The sequence below is a fragment of the Balaenoptera musculus genome, chromosome 9, assembly GCF_009873245.2.
Source record: "Balaenoptera musculus isolate JJ_BM4_2016_0621 chromosome 9, mBalMus1.pri.v3, whole genome shotgun sequence".
Lineage (NCBI taxonomy): Eukaryota > Metazoa > Chordata > Mammalia > Artiodactyla > Balaenopteridae > Balaenoptera > Balaenoptera musculus.
The window spans coordinates 33,843,200-33,864,673 of record NC_045793.1 but is presented as its reverse complement, the minus strand read 5'-3'; the positions used below and the strand labels follow the sequence as shown (position 1 = coordinate 33,864,673).

The 21,474-nt window shown below is 38.3% G+C and overlaps 1 protein-coding gene and 1 pseudogene across 1 annotated transcript in view; one reads left to right on the top strand and one right to left on the bottom strand.

Moving 5' to 3' along the window:
- Window positions 1-5,573: 5,573 nt before the first annotated feature.
- Window positions 5,574-21,474, top strand: part of CAPZA2 (capping actin protein of muscle Z-line subunit alpha 2) — a 53,891-nt gene continuing 37,990 nt past the window's right edge. The window contains exon 1 of the mRNA XM_036863833.1: window positions 5,574-5,822. Within this exon, the coding sequence (XP_036719728.1) occupies window positions 5,784-5,822 (39 nt within the window). The 5' untranslated portion in view covers window positions 5,574-5,783. The remainder of the gene's footprint in view (window positions 5,823-21,474) is intronic.
- Window positions 5,983-19,521, bottom strand: LOC118901116 (annotated as a pseudogene).

Genomic DNA, 21,474 nt, shown 5'->3' with positions numbered 1-21,474 from the left:
AGTCCAAAAAAGGGTTAAAAGTATTACCAGACATAAAGGGTGAAACTATCAAAGATGTTGGACCCATCCTTTTACTTGCTACTAGCAAATCTGTTCATTGTGTTGGTTCATCTTTCCAGGTCAGTGGTCTGCCTTAATTTTTACTCATGCCGCATAACTTACATTTGTCATATAGGGAGATTTTTTTAAAGTGAGAAATTAGTCTAATATTCTTTATCCATGTTGTTTTTAAGACCATGCAAGAAATCATACTTATTAATTTGTTCCATAAATACTGTTTGAATTAGGTACCACATTAAGTGGATTAAAAAGATGAAAAAGAAACAGTCCTGTGTTGAAAAAGAAACAACATGCATGGGAATGATGAACACTAGATTCAGGTTAGTGGTTACCCATGGGAAGAAGAAGAAAGGGAATGGGATCTACAAGGGGTAAAACATGCTTTTTTTTTTCTAGTATATCTGACATAATAATAATTAAGTAAATGTAAATAAATAGAAGCTTTAGTATTTCTTTGCCTCACCCTAAAGGATCACCTTGGTCAGTCACCATGCTCTATACTTCATTTGGGACATTGTGTGAAGAGACTCAAGGCTTGAACTTACAGTAACAGAGAAATTAAAGAGCAGAAAATTAACTAGATATTTAAGTGGCGACTAAATAATGGAGTAGGAGGTATGATTTGGGGGTTGCTGGGGAAAAAGTTTGTTTTCCTGTTCTGGAGTCCCAGAGCCACATTTTAGGGCAATCTCTAGACCCCATATGGGTGTCTAGCTCAATTTTTTAGCTCCCATTTAGGGTTGTGAAATGAAAGAGTCTTTCAATCAATATGCTTTCCAACAACAATTTTTTTAAGCACTTATGTGCCAGACTCTGTATTTGTCAGACAGCTAATTAAGACAGGCTATGTTCTTAAGGAGTGGATTAGTATTATAATATGATGATTATAGCTAACATTTGTTGAAACCTTTGCTAATGCCTGTGCTGGGTGCTAAGCACTTTGCCTGTATCATCTCATTAAATCCTCACAACAGTCCTATGAGGGAGGGACCATTGTTACTCCCAAGGTATAGATGAAGAAACCGAAGCTTCCAAAGTAAGTTGCCCAGTTAACTAGAGCTGGAACCAAGATCAGAACCCAGGATTTACTGATTATAAAATCTGTACATCTTACCACTAGAGTACATGGCAAAAATCCATAGAAAACTTTCCATTGGAATCTCGAAGAAGAAATTATTAGCTTTAGCCAGAGGATTCAATGTGGGATTCATGGAAAAAAGAGATAACTGAACTGAATTTTAAAGGATATCCAGTGGCAAAGAACATTCCAGAAAGAGTTTCTGCAGAGGCCTGAGAGAATGTGATGCATAAGTAAATAGCTTTGTGTGCTTCAGAGACATTTGCATTTGAGGCAGTGGAAGAGGAGGATTTAGTGAGGTTGGTAGGAACAAAATTATGAAGGACAACATATTCAGGAAGGAGGGGGAATTTTAAAATTAGCTTCTTCAAATGGACTTGCGGACACGGGGAGGGGGAAGGGTAAGCTGGGACGAAGTGAGAGAGTGGCATGGACATATATACACTACCAAATGTAAAATAGATAGCTAGTGGGAAGCAGCCACACAACACAGGGAGATCAGCTGCGTGCTTTGTGACCACCTAGAGGGGTGGGATAGGGAGGGTGGGAGGGAGACACCAGAGGGAGGAGATATGGGGATATATGTATATGTATAGCTTTGTTTTAAAGCAGAAACTAACACACCATTGTAAAGCAATTATACTCCAATAAAGATGTTAAAAAAAAAAAGTTGCAATCTCAAAAAAAAAAAATTCCTTGGTATTTCTGGAATGATCCATGTCAGGCTTCTCCAAGGGTTCCACTTGTATAGACCTTTTCAAATCCAGCTGAGGAAATGGACTACAGGTAGGACACACCCAGCTACAAGTAACAAATAGTTCAGGCAATTATTTGACTTAGAAAGCAATTACTTTGAAAATATACATGTTTTTTAACACTTTTCTACTGCCATAAAGGACATTATTGAGACCAGTTGTGTTCATTGATCATGAAAGACTAACAACCAAATAACACTGTCTAACACTGGCAGTTTTTCTCAGAAGTGAGGTAAGCCATACTTTTAAACTATGGATATTAGTTTTAATATGGTGTTACACAAATCTATATCTGGTGCAACTATTTAGTAGTTCATCATTGATACTTAAAGGATGTTTATTCTATTATACATTATATGATTGTGATATATATTTAGATTATACATATTTATACATGAGTGTGTGTGTGTATATATATATATATATATATATTATATATATATATATTAAGTTAAGAACATGAGTTTAACCATCAGGAGACTTGGGTTCTAAAATAATATCAGGGACTTCCCTGACAGTCCAGTGGTTAAGACTTCGCCTTCCAATGCAGGGAGTGCGGGTTTGATTTCTGGTCGGGGGGCTAAGATCCCACATTCCTCTTGGCCAAAAAATCAAAACATAAAACAGAAGCAATATTGTAACAAATTCAATGAAGACTTTAAAAATGGTCCACATCAAAAACATCTTTAAAATAAAAAAAAATATATCAGCTAGATTGCAACTTTTATCAATTCATTTAATTTATCCAAAGCTCAACTTACCTGTAAAATGAGAGATTTGCACTAGATGGATTCTAGGATTGTGATCCTATGAAATTAGGTAAACTCTGACCTCGACAAGCTTAAAATTAGCTGAGGACATAGATCTCATCCACAGGAAAATAGATTAAGAAGCATACGAGTAATTTAAAAACAAACACTAAAAAGGGAAGAATTTTTTTTTTAATCAGTTTCTGGTGCAGTTAGTTGGGAAGGTCAAGATGACACCACTAACAAGTAGAAGACAGGTGAGTTTAAAAATTAAATGAGAGAAGGGTAGAAATTCTTAGTAGATAGAATTGTATAAGGGGAAAATATGTTTTTTTTTCCTTTTCTCTTCATCATAAAATAACTGATTATCAAGAATACCAGAGCATTTCTACCTGCAGCCATTATAATGGTCATTCCATATATGTACCTATTTTGTGTGATGGCTTGAAATCTTCCCAGAATTCCTAGATTATGTGAATTCTATAATTCCTTTTAATTGTATCAAGAGGTTGATATTGGGAGGTTTTTGAAAAGATTATCAGAAATTATACATAATTGCTGGTTGTGTCACTATGGGGAACCACATGTAAAGTATCACCAAGGTTACAATTATAAACATAGTCTGACTCAAATTATTACCAGACATTACCAGATTTGGGTGAGGTTTCTAAAGGAAGAGAGTAGCAATTAGTCAAGCAACGCATTTACTGAGTACCCACTGTGTACAAATTATTGATATTAAGTGTTGCTGAGTAAACAGAAACCAAAAAAAAAAAAAACAACAGAAGTACTGTTGATGAAGTAGGTGGTGGTGAATAAAATTGATGGGATGGGAGAGTAATCACCTTCATTAAGTTTTATTTGGTGGAGAGTGCCTAGGCTTCAGAGCGGATGAAAGAAAGATCTCAAAGTGGAAAGAACATGGGATACGGAATATGATGCTTGGGGTCGAATCCCAGTTTAGTCACTTAGGTACAATCTTGGACAAATATTTTGTCTCAGTTTTTTCTCCTCTAAAATGGGTATAATAATGCTGACACATACCTTCCTTCAGGAGGATGCAGTGAGAAATCAATGAAGAAATTGTTTTTAAACTGTAAAAAGTAAACATGTTATTTATTTACATCCAGTGAGGTCCTTGACCAAACTGTGTGGTTCATTCTTTGTCATGTCTTCTCTGCATGGTTTACCCTCAACAGGACACCTGCTTTTGCCTGCGTGTGTCAGCAAGCTTCCCCTTCCTTTCTCTCCCCAAATGGACTATGAGCTTTTTAGTAGCATGGCTTCTGTTTGCTTTCCATCCACAAGAAACAATGATTTGCACACCATGACCATTCAATAGATTACTCAATAACAAAGTTTTACATAGGAACAGTTATTTGAGCTCTTTAAGGTAGTCTCACATGTGTCATTTACATGCAGCTGTCAGATTCATCTTGCTAGACATATTTCTGATGATGTCATGTCGCTGTTCAAAACTTGCCAAGAGTGTCTCATTTTCTACTGAATAATGCCTTTTTTAAATATACTTTTTAAAATTGAAGTATAGTTGATTTATAATGTTGTGTTAGTTTCTGGTATACAGCAAAGTGATTCAGTTATACATATATATTCTTTTCCATTATGGTTTATTACAGGATATTGAATATAGTTTCCTGTGCTATACAGTAGGCCTCTCTTGTTGCGGAGCACAGGCTCCAGACGCGCAGGCTCAGTGGTTGTGGTTCACGGGCCTAGTCGCTCCGCGGCATGTGGGATCTTCCCAGACCAGGGCTCGAACCCGTGTCCCCTGCATTGCCAGGCAGATTCTCAACCACTGCGCCACCAGGGAAGCCCTGCACATTTTTTGATTGTTTTTTTTTTTGTTGTTGTTATTGAGTTGTTTGCGCTGTTTGTATATTTTGGAAATTAATCCCTTGTTGGTCACATCATTTGCAAATATTTTCTTCCAGTCTGTATTTAATATACTTTTTTACTGAGATATAATTGACATGTAACATTGTATTAGTTTTAGGTGTACAACAAAATGATTAAAATCTTAACTCCTATCTGAGCTCTAAGGTCTTGCTACTCAACCTGTGGTCTCCAGATGGGTAGCACTGGCACCACCTGGGAGCTTGTTAGAAATGTAGATTCTTCAGCCCCATCCCAGACCTGCTGAATCAGCAACTGCACTTAACAAGACTCCTAGCCAATTCATATATACAGCTTTGACTACATCTTCACTCTCTTGCTAAACTTGAAGATTCAGAAGTAGGGTTAGATTTAGCAAATAAAATTAGCAGACATCCAATAAAATTTGAAAACAATGAATAATTGGCATATCTCAAATGCCTCATGGGACATACTTATACTTAAAATATATGTTCATTGTTTATCTGAAATTCAACTTTTACTGGGCTTTTCTGTATTTAATCTGGCAACCCTATTCAGAAGGGTACGATCTATGTTTAACATAACTCTTTATTCCCCTGCAATAGTGCAGAGCCTTCCCCAACTTTTTAATATGTTCGTTTAAGGAACAATGAGTTTCTTCAGAACTGAGGTTTCTCTGGCTTTTGCTTAACATTGTATATCTCCAGAAGCGAACACAGTATCCCACACACAATAAAGGACCAGCAGTTATTTCTTTAATGAATATATCCAGAACATCTTCCAATTATGTACTGGGTTGTATGTGCATATTTTAATGAAAGCCGAATATTTTTCTCGTATTTTTTTTTTTTAAACCAGAATGTTTAAAAGCTATTTGTGCACTTTCTCATATTTTAGCTGGCGGAGTTCAGGATTTGATGGGAGTATAATCAAGGGCTCAGAATGTACTCGTCGCAGACTGGGTCCATACGGTCACTGGTGGGGAAAGAATCCTAGACCCAGGATACTGACAAGCCTGCCTCAGGCGGCAGTAGGCAACTCCTCCCCGTTCCCGGGCCTCCAAGGCACCCGCGCACGCGCACAGCCGCGCTCCGGCCCCGTGAGGTGAGCGGAGGGAGGCGGGGCTCCCGGGGCGCGTGCGCGGCGGCCGGGGCTGTGGGCCCCTCCCTTGTCGGGGTCGCGCGGCGCGGAGGACCGCACCGAAAGGGGGAAGTCAGGTGGCCGCTGCTGCCGCCGCCGCCGCCGCGGTTTGTCGCCAGAAGGAAAATGGCGGATCTGGAGGAGCAGTTGTCTGATGAGGAGAAGGTAAGGGCCGCGGGCGCGGCAGAGCCCATCGGTCCGGGAAGCCAGTAGAGCCCCACCGTATCAGCCCGGAGTCTGGCCGCCGGGGAAGGGCATTGGTCGGTGCCCCCGGCTGCCCTTCCTTCCCCTCTCCTCGCTGCGCCCGAGTGCCTGCCCCTGTCAGTCACCCGAGGCCCCGCGCGGGGGCAGGTCTCCGCCAGGCCTGCTCGCTCCGCTCCTTGTAGGGTGTGTGCTCCGAAAATAGGTAGCGGGAGCTGGGCGGCGGCGGCGGGCGGGGGCTGGGGGCGCGGAGGGCGGCGGCCGCAGGGGACCCTCTCCCCGCGCATGGGCCGCGGGGGCCCTGCGCCCGGGTCGGGGACTGCAGAGGGTTCTGGGTCCCGGCCTGGGAGCGGCCCAAGGACAGTACCCAGCCCGATGGCCTGGCCGGAGAGGGTGGCCGGGGTGAGGGCTAAGAGAGAAAAATTGCTTAGGAAGCAGACCTTCACTTCTCTCTTCTACTCTCTCCTCCCACAAGCAAACTGTTTTCTTTCCTGGGTCCTACTTTTTTTTCTTTAGCCGTGTAAGTCTCTCTCTTTTTTTTTTTTTTTTTTTTTTTTTCGGTTTTAGCTGTAGGCTTTGCAGTTCCCATGTTCCCCTGGAGGCAAAGAGTTGCTCATAAAAAGACACCCCCCTCCCCACGGTTGTTTGCTACTCTTGTTGGCAGTAGCCGCCCTGGGGGCCGACTTGGTAGCGCCCCATGGTCCTGCTAGGACTTCTTCCGAAGAGGGGAGATTGTGGAACTCCTTTTACTGTATCTTAGATGCTGTGACAGCATTGAAACCAGATGAACAACTTAAGTTCTCAGGCATTTGAAGTAAGAAATCTGATCATTGAACTGGATCTCTCTTATTCGCGGTTTCCTTTGGCTTCTGTGAGGCCCCATTCCCCAGAGTGTGTGTTGGGACACGGGGGTACCCTCCTGATTTTGAGTATTTCCTGCACAGGTCCTTGATGTTTCTCAAATTCAGAAGTAACTGACATAACTATGAATAAGATAGTTACAGTTTTCGAAGACTCCACTCTTAATTTAACAAGGCTCATTTTTTAGGTTCCAAAACAGTACAGCCATGTATGAAACACAAACGCATAACTGGTGTTTAAGAAATCCTCATGTAAGCCTACGGATATTTTCGGTTGGAACGCTCTGCTCCAAGTGTTTTTATATCCTGTGTTCTTGTACTGAAATGTCATGTTCTGTCTTCTTCCCGATGTGAATGTGCAGCAGTCAGCCTTATCTTCAGTTTCGGAAATCTTTTTTACCACTGTGCTCTTTGGTGAAAGTGATAATAAAACGACAAAATGGGGGGAGCAACAAGATTCTCCATAATCCACAGGCCTGGTAGGCAGATCCCTGTATACACAAAAGTTGCTGTGCAGTATTCACACGTGTAATATTGGTAAATAACCATAAATGGGTAACTGAAAATGTATGCAGGTGCTCACACACATTGACAATTAAGTAGTACTAAAAAGTTTTTTTAAAGGGATTGTCATGTTTTTTATTCTGCTGTTGGTAAGTGGTGATTAGTAGCTCAAGTGGCTAGAAATCTAGCTGAGGAGAGAGTACTCAGTGTGGGAGTTAATATAGGCCTGCCATGTGTTGTAAAGACCTAAAATAGCAAAGTTTTTTCAAAATGAGATGACAGGATTTCTTGTCATCCGGCACTCTGAGGGCACTAAGCTCCATAAAGGTGTGGGACTGGGTGGGAAGGGGTCTTATTCTCTGCTCGCCCAACACCATGTTTTAACAGTAAATCATGAAAACTCCAATTTGAAGGAATTTTGTGGTTTTGTTTTTATTTCGAGTTTTGTAAGACTATTCTGTGGATATTTTGCATATAAATTTCTGATTACATTTTTTAGTAATTTAAGAAAAATATTAACCAAACTGTGGCGTTAAATTCAAGTAACTGATAAAGTGAAATTCTAACAGTCTTGTTACTTTATTTAAATGTTCTTTTTAATCTCTTGGGAGGAGGACCTTGCATATAGAATCAGAAATAGGATTTAAAGGTGGTATTTTTTAAACTAATATTTAAATCATTTTACTTTTTCTGCCACCTTGTTTGTAATTTTCAAAAACAAGTTTTTAATACTTAATTTAAAGTTCTTGGAATTTCCATTACTGATTGTGGAAATAAGGAAGGGAAGCTGCTGTTAAGACTTATGTAGTACCATACTTTGTATATGCCTGGTTCAGTTAGACAATACATTTGTTAATTTGTTGTAAGTTTGAGCTAGGTTTGATTATTACCATTTCACAAATAAGTAAATTAAATTTTGAAAAGCTTTAAGTAATTCACAGAAGGACATCTGAGTAGGAAGTACAAAGGTGGTATTTAAGCCTGAGTTTGTCTGAATCCAAAGTTGATGCTCTTGTGACATTACACTTCCTTAACAGTTGATGGTAGAATCCTTTTCTGGATTTATCTCTTTGTTTTAAATTTGACAGCTTAATTTGGAAAAGGGAGAAACAATAGTTCTCTTTGTTTTTAATAGAAATTGTAAATGCCAAACACTAAATAGTGTTGGGTTTTAAATTTAATTTGTGTTTTGATCGTTTTAGAACAAAGTTTATTACTGTTTGACACATTTAAAAGTTTTATGCTGCTGGTGTAGTTTCATATATGTCCTGTGGTAGGAAGCATTTTAGAAATTAATCTAGAATAATATCTTTGCTTTTTTCAGTCTTATACAGTTGATTTTTGAGGATACTGGTATGAAATGTAATAACCTTTTCACCTTTGGCCACTGGGTTAGTAGGAAATAAAATTATCTGAAGAAGCACAATGAAGTTGTTTAAAGTTATTCATTTGTTGTGGTGTGTCCTACAGACCTTTTTACATAGTTATAGAAACTCTAGGCCAGAACAGTTCATGTTTTCCGCTCCTGGGTCAGCTGCACTGTACAGTAAAGCATTTTTTGTGATTGAAATAATATGAAATTGTGGTATAAGGCTCAAATAAGAACTATTCCCAAACTGCTCTCTAAGTGAGAAATCCTGGAAGTCACTCGAAGCTTTGGAAGACACCTTACCACCACCCCCCACCAACCTCTTCTACCTTCCCCCAGTGAGTAGAGTGATCCGCTCACATAGCTTCAGCTTTTGTATCTTTGCAGATGTCTCAAGTACCTAGCTCAGCCCTGCTTCTCCCCTTAGCACTGGTCACACATTTTTATCTGCTGGTCCTGTTCACAGAAGACAGTTAAGGAGATATGCTCAGAGGGAACCTGCCTGAAAGTAAATTCATAAACTCCCCTCCTCTCTGTCCCTACACAAAGCAGGGCAGATCCCCATCTCTTTCTGCTCATTTTTCTCTTTATGACCCTGTTCCCATTATTCGAGTCATCCAGGTTTTTAACTTCAGCTTTAACTTTTTTCCTCCTTGTGCTCTCTGTACCTTACAGTCAGTCTCCAAACCTTGTCACTTCCATCAAAATATGTCTTACAGAAATTATTTCTTACTTGAAAAGTTCATTTATATTAATATTTGATTTATAACCTCTCAATTGACCAGACCATTAACAATTTATGTTATGAACTACTGTTGTTTAGTAACAAACTTGTATTATATGAACAGAATGCAAATTGATTGTACCTGTTCTGTGGCTACACAGTTGAGGAAGAAATAAAGCTAAGGGAGGAGAAGTAGGGTTAGAAGAATGTCTCATATCTGTTTTATTTGCCACTGCTGGACTTTTATTATAAACTTTCTAGACAAATCACTCCATCTTCCTATCATTTTTCTACTCCCAAACTTTTAGTTGCTGGATCTTCCATTGCCTTTACAGGGAAGCCCAACTCTTGAAAATGGTGTTCATGTCCCTGTATTCCATTCTAACCTAAATAGTTCTGACATTTCCAATATATACTGTTATTTAATCATGCTGTGAATTCAGAGAGGCCTGCATGCTAGTCCATGCCTAGCACATGGAGTAAATTATTTAATCTCTCAGCAGCCTCAGTTTCCTCTAAAATGTGGGGATATAACAGAAATTATATTCCCCATTAAACTTCTATAAGTGCAAATGTTGCCTGGCATGTGGTAAACATAATAAATTTTAGTTATTTTTCTCTGCTCACGACTTACCTGCTTTGAGCATTGGTACTGCTCCCCGATCTGTCCCCTTTTTTGAAAGATGAAAAATTACTCTTCCTTCAAGATTTAGCTCAGATCACATGGCTAGTTTTCTCTCTCCTGAACAACTGTTTTCTCTCTCTCCTGAACACTGTAACACATCATTAGTATTAAATACAGTTTTGCATAGTAGTTATGTTTACCTGTCTTTTTTCCTGTATTCTGTTGGAATTCGTTAGTGCAGAAATGCCATCTTCAGCATCTGTCAGTGCAATGTATGTGATGAGTACAATGGTTCAGTGAGTGAATGAACAAAAGGAGTAATGAATTTACAAAATTAAGAAAAAAATAACAGTTTTATGAAAAGAAGTAGCACATAAAGGCAAGTTTTGGAGGGAAAATCTAGTATGCCTACATTTTTCACTTCTAAATAGTGTTATAGATTTTAAAGATTTAGGTAGTTAAATGACATTCCTGGTGCTCCTTGAGGTGCAGGTGTTGATACTGGCTACGGTTCAAGTCACTTACACATGCTAAATATTTATAAGCAGTTTGTATACTTCTCCCCCACACACAATCATAATGTGGCTTCAGAAGTTTTGTTTGTATGTATTGATAAAAACAATGTAAGCTGCCATTATATTCCATCATAATTAATGTAAAATCAGTAGTGTTCTTATTAACTACAAAATAAACTCAACCAGTAAGCGATTAATGTAGAAATTATTCATTCCTAATTTCATTCTGTAGGTGAATGAATTCTGTCATTGCACCAATAAAATGTAAAAATTCCTACAGCAAGCAGAAACTTGATAGCTGCTGTAGCATTAGTGGAGTTTTTTAGACTTTGCACACTAAAGCAAATTTGTAGTACATTTTCAGTGCATTGGGGAGTCATTTCTACATAAAATAAAGGTAGTTATATACATAGAAGAACATGGTATATATTGGGTTGGCCAAAAAGTTCGTTTGGGTCTTTATGTAAGATTTTACAGAAAAATCCGAGCGAACTTTTTGGCCAACCCAATAAAAACACTTAGAGAGTACAAAGTAGTTTTTAAGGTTGAAAGCATGATGGGAAAACTTGACCTGTGGTCCTGACCTAAAAAAGCTTAATTGCCTGAAACAGTAATTTATTGCAAGCGATTGATGCATATCAAAGAAAATAGGGGTTCCATAGAACCACTTATAGTTGTCAAAAAAGGAGAATTTCATAAATTTTATTCTGAAGGGTAGAACTACAGTCTTCATATTCTTTCTGAAGACATTTATTTACATGCTCTACTGTGAACCTATGGCTGAGAACTTTTCTTGCACATTTCAGGTCATAATGTTTCTACTGAAAATGAATAGAAATAATTTTTGAAAACTACCTCCACATTTATTCATTTACCAAATATATTTCATTGATTTCACTACTCATCATTTCCCATATTTTAAGATCTCTGAAATCAGGCTGCATTGTACAATCATGGCTGTGATACCGGTAGCATTTTTCCTTTTTTAGTGACCCATGAAATTATGCATCTTTCATTGATTGTGAATCAGGGTAAGCAAGGATATAATGCAATAACAAACAAACTAAAATCTCAACATGAGGGCATTGGTGGTGGGGGCTTTGCGTGGCATCTCCTCACTCGTTTTGTGTGTGTCTCGTGTGGGTCAGCAGCAGAAGGGCCCTGCTCCGCAAAGTCACATAGTTGTAGGCTCTTGGAGGATTTCAGTCTAAACGTAGGCTTTTTGGTATGATACATATGCACAATGGAGTATTATTGAGCCGTGAGAAAGGAGGATATCCTACCATTTGCAACAACATGGACCTTCAGCACCTTGTGCTGAGTGAGATAAGTTAGAGAAAGACAAGTACTGTACAATATCACTTATATGTGGAATCTAAAAAAGTCAAAGCTGTTTAAAAAAACAGTAAAATGGTGGTTACCAGGGAATGGAGGGTGGGAGGGATAAGATTAATGGTGTTTAAGGGTACAGACTTGTAATGAGTAGTAAATAAACCATAGCAATCTGATGCACAGTATAATGAATATAGACAGTACCATTGTACTACAATGATGTGATAAATATTGCTTTAGTCACGATCATACTACATTATATAAATGTATGAAAGTAACAGGCTGTACACCTTAAATTTACAAAATGTCGCATGTGAAATTTACCTCTCCCCGCCCCCCCCGAAAAAAAAAAGTCTTAGGCTTTTTATCACCGTCCCCACAGCAGTGGGAAAGAAATGCAATGAATACCATACTGGGTTTTAAAGCTCCCCCCTACCCACACACACACTAAGAGACTCACTGCACTTCTGCTCAGATTTCAATTAGCTTAAGCAAGTTATATCTATAAACCTCATTTCAGAGGGGGCAGGGAAGAAGAAGAGAAATGCAGTATTTGTGAATAGCAGTAATGATTCTATAGATTAAGTTTTAGACTCACTGAAGATTGGTGATTTGATTACCTGTTTGGTAGACACAGTGCAAGACTACAGATTCAAGGATGAATCAGACCTATATAACATATATACTATACAGTGTCAAAAAACAATAAGTTCATGGACATTCAGAAGATGGAAAAGTTACTTCTGCCTAGGAGGATGGTAGGTATCAGTTGAGGTAGAAACTCGTGTCAGAGAGCACAGCATAGGAAGAAAAAACAGAAAAGTGGGAATGAGCAGGAAGTATGAATTATATCTCAAGTACCTTGCGAGTAAGAGATGCAAAGATGAATTGTGCTGTTAAACAGCACAGGTTTTCTCAACCTCAGCACTATTGACATTTGGGCCAGATAACTCTTTGTTGTAGGGGTGTCCTGTGCATTTTAGGATGTTTGGGCATCCTTGGCCCACATGATGCCAGTAGCACTACAGTCACGACAGTCACAAATGTCTCCTGTAGTACAAAATCGCCCCTGGTTGAGAACCACGGGTCTAGACAGACTGGAGCTAGTGAGACCAGTTGGGAAACTGAGTTAAGTGTTAGGACCTGATTTAAAGTAGTTTCACAAGACATGGAGGAAAAAAATGATTGCTAACGTTTCAGAGTTGGAATCAACAAGACATGGTGAGTGAATGTAGAGAAAGGGAAGAATTAGAGGTAACTGAACATTAAAATCTGGTTGACTGGGAAGTGGAACCACCACTAACAGCTAAAAAACACAGGAGAGAAGATGCACAGCTCGGGGGAATAATGGTGAATTTTGTTTGGGTTCTACTAAGTTTGAGATGCTAGCAGAATGTCTATGTGAACATGCGTAGCAGATATGGAAATGTAGAAATGGAGCTTGGAAAGAGATCAGGCCCAGAGATTATATAGATTTGGAAATCCTCTCTTTGTGGGTTAAAGCCACGAGATTGGAATAGCATTTAGGAGAACAAGTTCAGACATAGGAGAGGAGAGGGCAGAGAGCATATACTTTTGGATACTTTCATTTAAGGCATAAGAGAAGGAGAGAAACTAGAAGGTGAGGAGTGACCTTTGAAGTAGAAGTGTATACCTAGCACAGAGTAGGTGCTCATCTCACAGAACCTGAAGAGAATTTCCAGAAGCAGCAGTGCAGTATTGCAGAGAGATTAAAAAGGAATATAGAATTGAGAAGAGCCTTTGGCTTTAAGAGAAAGGGATGAGAAACAAATTATATCTCCTATATGCCAATATTGACTGTATTAATTTCTCAGTTGTCAGAGCAACCTTGTTATTATCTCTATCTTGCATATGGTAAAACTGGTGTAGATGAGGATGACTATTTTAAGTGGTAGACTATAGAGATCATTGCTGGCCTTTAAGAGAGCAGTTTAATGGCCTCTCAGTCTTGTGTACATGGTAGTTCAGTAACCATACTCAAAGACCTCCCTCACCTCTTTTGTGTCCTTGCCTATCTCTGTTCCCTTAGCAGTTTGTACATACCTTTGTTATAACATTTACCAATTTTAATAGGTTTCCTGATGTTCTTATTTCCTGCGTTTTTCAGGGACAGGCCCTGTGTCTTATTCATCTTTGTAATTGCGGTAGAGTGTGTGGCATATATTATATCAGTGACTTCAACTCTGGCTGCACATTAGAATCAACTGGAGAGTTTATAAACAAACGTGGATGCACAGGCTTCGCTCATGGGTGAGGCCTGGAGCGTCTGTACTCTTTTCAAAAAAAGCTTCCCAGATGGTTTGAATGTGCCACCAGGATTGAGTTTCACTGTATTAGGTGCTCAATAAATGTTGACTAAAGGATAAGAAGTGGAGACAGTAAGTATAAATTACTCTTTTTTCCCCTGTATTAGTCTTTTAATTAATTTTTAAAGCTTTTTAAAATTGAAGTATAATTTACAATATTGTATTAGTTTTGGGTGTACTTTTTGGGTGTACCATGAAGTGATTTGATATTTTTATACATTACAAAATGGTCACCACGATAAGTCTAGTTACCATTTGTCACCACGCAAAGTTATTACAATATTATTGACTATATTCCCTGTGCTACACATTATATCCCCGTGACTCATTTATTTTACAGCTGGAAGTTTGTACATCTTAATCGCCTTCCCCTATTAAAGTATAAATCATTCTTGAAAAAAATTCGGCAGTGAAACACAAGAGAAAGAGTAGATACTACTTCATTTTTTCCTACTGTTTCATTTTAGGGATACTTTTTTTTTAGATAGAAAAACTTTAGGAGTGTTTGTGGGCTGAGGGGAATGATTCAGAGGACAGAAAAAAATTGAAAATATAAATAATAGTTTGTATAACTTTTTCAGTTAATGATAATGAATGCCTACTTTGGATTCATAGATTTCTTAATATTTTAAATAAATGGTAAAAACATATTTAAAGAAATAGATGTTGAATTCAGTGGATGACCTAGCTGTAGGTTAAGTGATACGGGCCCTGTTTTTAATTACTATTCAAAATGATAATTATAAAGGAAAAAAATTCTTAAGGAAAACATCAAAACAAATTACCTCTCTTACATATACTCAAATTAAAATAAATTAGTCTTTAACACAGACATGCAATTAATGATCACTTGATCATAAACTATTTAAATAACGATCAAGTTTTAAAAAGTATTTTTTCTATTTTTATTTTACTTTTAACTCTCAAAAAGGCATCGGCAATTTTTAGAGAGTTATGGGAAACAATGTCAAATAATTCTTGTAGTTGAAGTAGAAAAATTCGTAATAGCTCTTTTTTTTTTTTAAAGCAGAGATTGTTTTTTTTTTTTTTAATTAATTAATTAATTTATTTTTGTCTGTGTTGGGTCTTCGTTTCTGAGCGAGGGCTTTCTCTAGTTGTGGCAAGCGGGGGCCACTCTTCATCGCGGTGCGCGGGCCTCTCACTATCGTGGCCTCTCTTGTTGCGGCCTCTCTTGTTGCGGAGCACAGGCTCCAGACACGCAGGCTCAGTAGTTGTGGCTCACGGGCCTAGTTGCTCCGCGGCATGTGGGATCTTCCCAGACCAGGGCTCGAACCCGTGTCCCCTGCATTAGCAGGCAGATTCTCAACCACTGCGCCACCAGGGAAGCCCCGTAATAGCTCTTTTTAACTTGACTGCTGGTCTCTAAGACAGTGACCCTTTTTGGGATCACATTCCTTGAGAGTCAGGTGAAACCTATGATTCTTTTCTTCAGAGGACCAAATGCCTCAAATTTTGCATATACAATCCCTTACAGGGCAGTGGGTACAATATCTGGCAACCCATCAGAATCAGGTGGGGAGATTTTCAAAAATACAGATTTCTAGGTGTCAGTCCTCTGGAGATTGATTCAGTAGGTCTGGAATGGAACATGGGAATCTGTATTTTTTCAAAAGCTTTCCCAGCAAATCAACCAGGCATCCAGATTTGAGAAATCTCTACCCTAGTGTCTCCTGTCTTGATCATGGAGGAGATAACTGTGGGAAAATGTCCAACGTATGGAAATTAGAGGGGTTGTAGGCAGTGTTCTCAGATAAAATATAGGATGCCTGGTTAAATTGAATTTAAGATAAACAACAAATAATTTTTAGTATAAGTATTTCCAGTGCAGTATACTTTGGGGCTAATGTAGAGTGCAGGGCTGTTCGCCTCTAAATTTAATGGTTCCAGATAGCTATTTTTTGTGGTGTGCATGTGCTTTTGTGCACATGCACTGTCTGCTTTTTATACTTTTATCTCCTTTTTTTCAGTTGCTCAGAGCTTTTTAAAATTTTTGTCAGCTTGATATATTTATATCTGCTTTGGTGAAGACTCCATTTTTTGCTAAAGAATTAATGTTTTCTACAGACAGTCAAAATCTCCTGGATTTTACCTTAGTGTTTGTAAAAATTTTGCCAATTTACGGTGCCCAGCAAAAGCATCAGAAAAATCTGGAGAATTCATAGACACAGGTAGTTGAAGTAACATTAATTTTGCCAACAGCTTCTATAAATTGTGCCAATTGACTGACAACCTGTGGTAAATTCCCCCACCTTGTTGTACTTTCCTGTTCTAGCTGGTAATCATAAAGTTGAAGTAGCACTGCCAGATGCTCACATCTTCCAGTAACAGACATATCTTAAAGAGGCAATGTAGGCCAAGGGAATCTAGTCACTTCTATCTTTGGCATTTCACCCTGAAGCTTGAGTTTACTTGAGAGAGATGCTTTCTATACAGTAATGCAAAGACTGACAGAATGAAGGACTGCAAGGCAGAAAGCTACATATGGAGTTTATTTGCATTCAGCCCACCTTCCCTTTGTTCTCCTCCCCTGAGAAGTTTTTCAGTCTTACTCAGCAGTGTAGGTATAAGATAAGATTGTAAATTTTAAGAGTGTAGTCCTAAAATTATAGTCCAGGTAGCATAGGGTGATAAAAACACTTGATGTGTTCTATTCTTTCTGAGGGATCTATTCTTTCTGAGGAATCTATTTTTTCTGAGGGATCACCCAAGACCAAAAGCAGCAGTTCAGTATTCTGTTGATATTTGTCTGGATCATCAGTCTTTGCCATAATGTTACCAAGGATTTTGATCACAGCTTCTTATACCAAATGTGCTTATCTTCTATTTACATCTGTTGCAGCACTTAAAGAACCAAGGAATTGGGAACTTCTTTAGAAAAGTAAGGCATCATTGCTCCACGGGATTTAGCCACAGGTAGTCCTCCTTCTGGGTATTGTGACTAATCTCTTTCCATCACTGTGGTAGTTTGGCTTCTACACATGTTGTTCCAACATCATGTGCAAATGCCACATAATTCATCAGTATTACTTGGCTTTGCTCATCACCTGGTCTCTCAATCAAATTGAAAATTGTGTAGAGAAACTGATTTCTCTGTTGGCTCAGGCTGTAGGATGCGCTACACAATATGAGGGGCCTGCAGCACATGAGGAACAATTTGTGCAGGCAGCTTTCCAGCGTTAACACAGTACTTTTTTCACTGCAATTTGAGACACTTCTGATCCTAGGTGACTATCTGCTGACATTCACAAAAAGAAAGTAATGTGTGGTGGAAAGCAGGAGACAATTTCCTATACGATTATCAAAGTGAACTGTATTTTTACTCAGTGGAGAAGATAGCATTCCTGTCTTTCTTAGGGAAAGGATTTGGTAAATTCTCTCAAAGAATAGTGGAATCAACTTTATCTGATATTGAAAGGTGACTATCCTTACCTTTCCTTTGTCTGAACGATTTAATGATTTACAACTCAGTTCTGCCCATTTTCTACAGATGTTTGTGAGGATTCTGATCCAAAGAAGTCTGAGCAGTCACAAACTGCCATGATGGCACAGTGTTCATTTTAGAGGAGGTCCATTTCACTTTCAGGCCTTCTAATTTGCTCCATCAAAGACCCTTTCTAACTACTTAATAAACCAACTTTATCTTCTTATTTCTGAACTAGCAAGGAGTTCTCTGTAGGCCAAGGAATAGAGAAGAGTGGAGGAAGATTGCCTAAAATTGTGGAAGAGCCTGTAATTCATCTTCCACTCCACCGGCCACGTACACAAGATTTTTCCCAGTTAGTCACTTAGTAGACTTGCAGTAAGTCTGGAGGTTTTGAAATGTTTAATCTACATCATCCAGTAATGGAAAATCTTGATCTTTATTTTCATCTGAAAAGTTTATTGATGTAAGCTTGTAGTTGTTCTTAAATAAAAATTGATTTCCTAGGAATTTTAGAGCTTTTTTTCAAGAGATTTGATTTGTAATTTTTTTTGTTCCTATAAAAGAACTTTGTTTTCTGCAGCCTTTGTCAGATTGACTCAGCTCCTTCCCTTTTTTTAATGTTGTAAATATAACTGTCAAACTTTACCCTCCTCCCTTCAAATACATGGAGGATCGGAAACTAGATAAGCACACTTGTGAATTTATGTCTGAAATAAAAATAGGGAAGATATACGAAGAATCTCTCTCATGCCCTTCTAATGTTAGGACTATATATCAGCTTATTTGCTTGCTTAAAATATATTTTAAATAACTGAGTTCCTTGCTTCTTGGTCCCCAATTATATCTTAAATTTGAGCTTCACAGATAAGTGAGATCCTGTTTATTTGCCTCCTCTGCACTCTGTTGGTGAGGGAGGGGTTCCTGCTGTAGGGTTATGGGGATGGCTGAACACACAGCACCTGACATTGGAAAGATGAGGTGAATAGCAGTCTATTAATACAAATACTCAGCCCAGGAGATAGGGACACAGTGGAGGGAACAGAGTGAACAAGCCGAGGCCAAGGGAGGCAAGCTTTGTAGTATCAAGAAGGTAGAGTGAGCCCTGGTTCCAGCAGGAGGATGTGATTGGCTAGTTTGAATAATTCTGCAGCCTGGCAGGGAACTGAAGCCCCATACTCAGCGGTGAGCAGGAACTGTGCCTGTTCCCTGTAATAATGAGGGTTTTCTGGCTAGGGACCTTACCTGCAGGAGGAGTTTGAGGATGGGAACTTGCAGTTAGGCCATTCAAGGTCCTTCCGTTTTTCCCCAGATGTCAAGGCACACATAATACTGGGCTTTAATTTTAGGCCTTATACTACAGTTCTCAGTAGTAGTACTAATCTTTTATCAGAAGTGTATGCTAATGATTGCTGTATTGAATAATACATCAAGAAGTTTTTAATAGCATAATTTGACCTTTGAGTTTTCCTTTCTGTGTGACCTTTTCTTTGATAATTTGCAAAGTTTAAGATATTCTGCTGCTGTGTACAATTTAGTCACAGTAGATGAAAGGTGGCCAAAACATACATGCAGTGATATGGAGGCATGAAAGACAAGAGTTCTTGTCTGAAAGACTGAATGGAGTGGTGAGGCTCTAGTATTGTATAGTTGGGGTGAGAAAAAGAATGGGTTGGTTGTAGGAGCTATCAAGTAGCAGAAAGAGTAAAAAGGTAATAGCTGTTAATTGAGTGCTTACTCTGTGCCAAGCACTTTTCTAAATGTATTATCTCATTTACTGCAGGTGAGGAAACTGAATTTAATTTGCTTTTGGTCATATAAGTAGAAGTCAGTGGAACTGTAGTCTAAGTACATACAGTCTTATTTAGGGTTTATGCTGTTATGTTTTACAGCCTTTGAATACAGAAAGGCCTTATATGTCATGCTAAGGACTTTGGACTTACCTTGTTGGCAGTGGGCCACCATTAGATGATTTTAAGCAGGAAAAAAAATGATCAGAATTTTCATTGAAAAATATCAATCTGGTGGCAGAGTGGAAAATGACTTTCGGAGAAAGAAGAGATTAGAGGCAGGGCAGTTATTGTAACAATCCAGAAAGGGACTGGGTCCGAATGAAATGGAATCAAAGAAAAGGAGATTGGATTTGAGCAAGACAGACAGACACTTGATAATGTGGCTGACTGTGGGAGAAAGGGAGAAATGTGGAATGGTGTGTAGGTGGTGCCGATAATTGTATGAAGAACAGAGGGGGTAGGTTTGGGTGAGACAGTCAGGTATCTTTGAGGCATTTAATGGAGATTTCTAATAAATGAGTTACATTTAGAAAAATGGATCTTGATCTTGAGAGAGGTTGTGATAGGTATATAGATTTGAGAGCTATTGTTATGTGGTGATAATAGAAGCAGTGGAAGTAAATGAGATTACCCAGATATTTTGGTTGTTTCTTCTGAACCATCGTAGAAAGATTATGCTGTATTGGGAGGCGGCTCCGAAAAGCCTTGGACTTCTTCTGAAGAATTCATTCAAATCCCAATTCTGGATCTCTATTTTCTCTTTTCATGAATTAAAGGTAATGACAGCCATCTTGGAAAGTAACTGTAGATAATATTTTATTTTATCTAACAGACCACAGGGGTTTTAAAAGGTTAAGAAATGATGATATGTTTCATCTCCCTTAATTTACCTATGAGGAATGGAGATTTACAGAAGTTAAATCAAAACCTGGGTACAGATGGTTTGTCTTAGCTTAGATGAAAACCCAGATCTTAACTGCACATTGCCACCACAGAACTAGGAACTGGCTTTTTCTCCTGTTTTGCTACCACTGGTTTTTGAGGTAAGCAGAGTACAGAGGGAAGGGATGATTTCCAAGGGAGGAGAAAGGATGTTGGCACGTGGGAAGTGAATGCACTGCAGAAAACACAGAAATGCATGGGCGTAAGCCACCGCTGTACCACTGTAGGGCACAAAGAAGCATTTCACGTGTAATGTGAAAATGCCTGTATTCTAGAGCTAATCTTAGGAATACTGAACTATACTAATGCAGATATATTTATTCTCTACTATTGTTACTGCTCATAGTAATATTATATTCACCCAAGTTTACGTAGCTAATGAGCAGTAGAAATGAAAATCCAGCTCATTCAATCTGACTCCAGAGATCATACACTCTACTGCTTCCTTATATTAGCATAAGTTTTTATGGTTTTGAATGTACGTTATTTTAAAATTAACTGTCTACATACAGAATTACATTAGTGATAACTCTTAGAATGCTCATTTCATTAAAATACTATATTCCCTGACCATCCTAAACAAATGAGAGTTTATTCTTGCTTATAGATTGATTCAACAAAAACTACCTACCAAGTTTAGAGTATAGGGCTACCTACTGATATTATTGAGTATTCAGAAGTTCCTTGAGGAAGTTACATTTTTGCAGTTACTATCTGAATGCTGACTACTAAACTCATTAGACACTTTTCAGAATTATCTTTGGAATTTATTAAAAATTATGATGTGTTTTTCATGTCCCAGACTGAAAAAAAGTAATTCACATTTTAAAAATAGTACTGAAAATAGTTACTTTCCTTTTATTCTTTCTTTTATTTGTTTATTTATTTGGTTCAGTGGGACAAAGAAGTTCATTTTAACAAATAGCATTAGGATGGTTTATTTATCCTTATGATGATGTAATAAAAAATGGATCTCCATCCCACATCATATACAGAAATCAGTCCCAAGTGGATTAATGGCCTAAATGCAAAGAGCAAAACTTTGAGAAACTTTAGAAAAAAATATAAGAGAAAATCCCACAATTTAAGAGTAGAGAAGGAATTTTTTTTCCCCACTCTCTAAATACTTCACTGTGTTTAGGGCTGTCTCTTACATACCACAGTACAATTATCAAAATCAAGA